The 1,535-nt window shown below is 52.2% G+C and overlaps 1 protein-coding gene across 1 annotated transcript in view; it reads left to right on the forward strand.

Annotated features, from left to right (window-relative positions):
• The window catches only part of LOC108753759 (small conductance calcium-activated potassium channel protein), a 200,423-nt gene extending 200,002 nt beyond the window's left edge, over window positions 1–421 (forward strand). Inside the window, exon 14 of the mRNA XM_018495640.1 lies at window positions 1–421. Within this exon, the coding sequence (XP_018351142.1) occupies window positions 1–311 (311 nt within the window). The 3' untranslated portion in view covers window positions 312–421.
• Window positions 422–1,535: the final 1,114 nt, after the last annotated feature.

Genomic DNA, 1,535 nt, shown 5'->3' on the forward strand with positions numbered 1-1,535 from the left:
GCAGCGGCAGCGTCGTGTCCGCCGCGCACCACCCCCTCGCCAGCCTCTCCAACTCACCCTTGCTGCCGCATTCGCGCAGCGTGCCCAGCGCGCCCAGCACCATGTCCCTACACCCATGGCCGGTCAGCCCGGTCCTACCGCCCGTCTCCAGCCGTACGCCCCACCTGGTGCCAGAAACCGGCAGGCATCACGGCCTCAGTCACTCCGCCACGGTGACCACGACATCGCAGTCGGCTACCAGGCTCACTTCGCAGGCCGGCATGGGTGGGCTAGGCAACAGCCAAGGCTCGGACACGTCGGCGCACAGCTGAGTCTCGTCTCTGCAGCCGCAGCACTCGTACTAAGGCCCCTCGCTGGTTTTTGCGCGCGCGATCACGCCTCGCGGCCGTGCCCAAGGATCGTGCCGATCGGTGCCGGCGTCTTGCCGGCTATGGATGTATCACGATTGATACGGTATATTGCCGAGGATACGATCGCGCTACGATTGGCTACGGCAGGCTTGCTCTTCGCACAAACAAATGTGAGGACTCTCGTCTAGGGCAGCGTATCCTTGTTCGCGTCAGCTACTTGGCCGTCCGCTGTAATCCGCATTTAATTGCTGAATTTAATCGATGATCATTCGCATGAATTCTCGTTGGTACTTTTGCCAGGCAATTAGCATTTCCAGGAGAAGTGGCTTGAATAATGTAAGCTCGCTTCTGATTTGAAAACATTGCCACGAAGAGAATAGAGATTATCAAGTAAGAGATTGAAGAGATCGTTTAGACAACTTTTGATTGTAGTCTGCCATATTTAGGGCGGTGCATAAGATGGATGTCTATTTCATTCTACCTTGAGTATTTAATCCGCCATATTCAGGACGGCCCAATCTCATACTTGAGGAACTCTAGAGGAAGGCTTACCAATCGTGCGGTCTAACAACGAATTCCTCAAGCAGGTTTGTAAATTAGTTCTCCATACAAATTTTCCACAGCGTCATCATCCTCACGAGTGGTAATTCTTTTGTAAAATTTCGAAGTAAAAAGTCTCTTAATTGCGCGAGGCAAAAGTTTCGTATGGAAACAACGCTATTAAGATTTACAATTCGTTTTTACACAACCTACAAATATACGTGATGACCGTCGAGGATACGTCGCGCTAAGCGGGAGTTCTGCGTCAGCCAGGTCGGTCGGACACGGCCGTTTGTTTCCGCGTGCGAAACTCGTCTAACGATGGGCCTTCTTGCGTTCCGCGCGTACCTTCGAGCCCCTCCTCGAAAAAGTCGACCAAAGATCCAATTAGAATGGCGCGGCAAGAGCGATCGTAGGAGAATTTGGATTCAGAAATTGGACGTGTAACAATTGTGCGTGCTTTTTAACGTAAACAAAACAAAAAAAAAATCACTCTGCACTCGTTCTCTTCGCGCATCAGACTCTTCAATTATCTGACTTTCCGGTTTTCCGCAAAGGATCGCGTCGTCTCTCGACTCTTTTGATCGCCTACTTTTGTCGATCCCTTCCAATCCCCACTCCCCCGCCCTCTCCCCCCCCCCCCCC

This window comes from Trachymyrmex septentrionalis, unplaced genomic scaffold, assembly GCF_001594115.1.
Source record: "Trachymyrmex septentrionalis isolate Tsep2-gDNA-1 unplaced genomic scaffold, Tsep1.0 scaffold114, whole genome shotgun sequence".
In the NCBI taxonomy this organism is placed as follows: Eukaryota; Metazoa; Arthropoda; class Insecta; order Hymenoptera; family Formicidae; genus Trachymyrmex; species Trachymyrmex septentrionalis.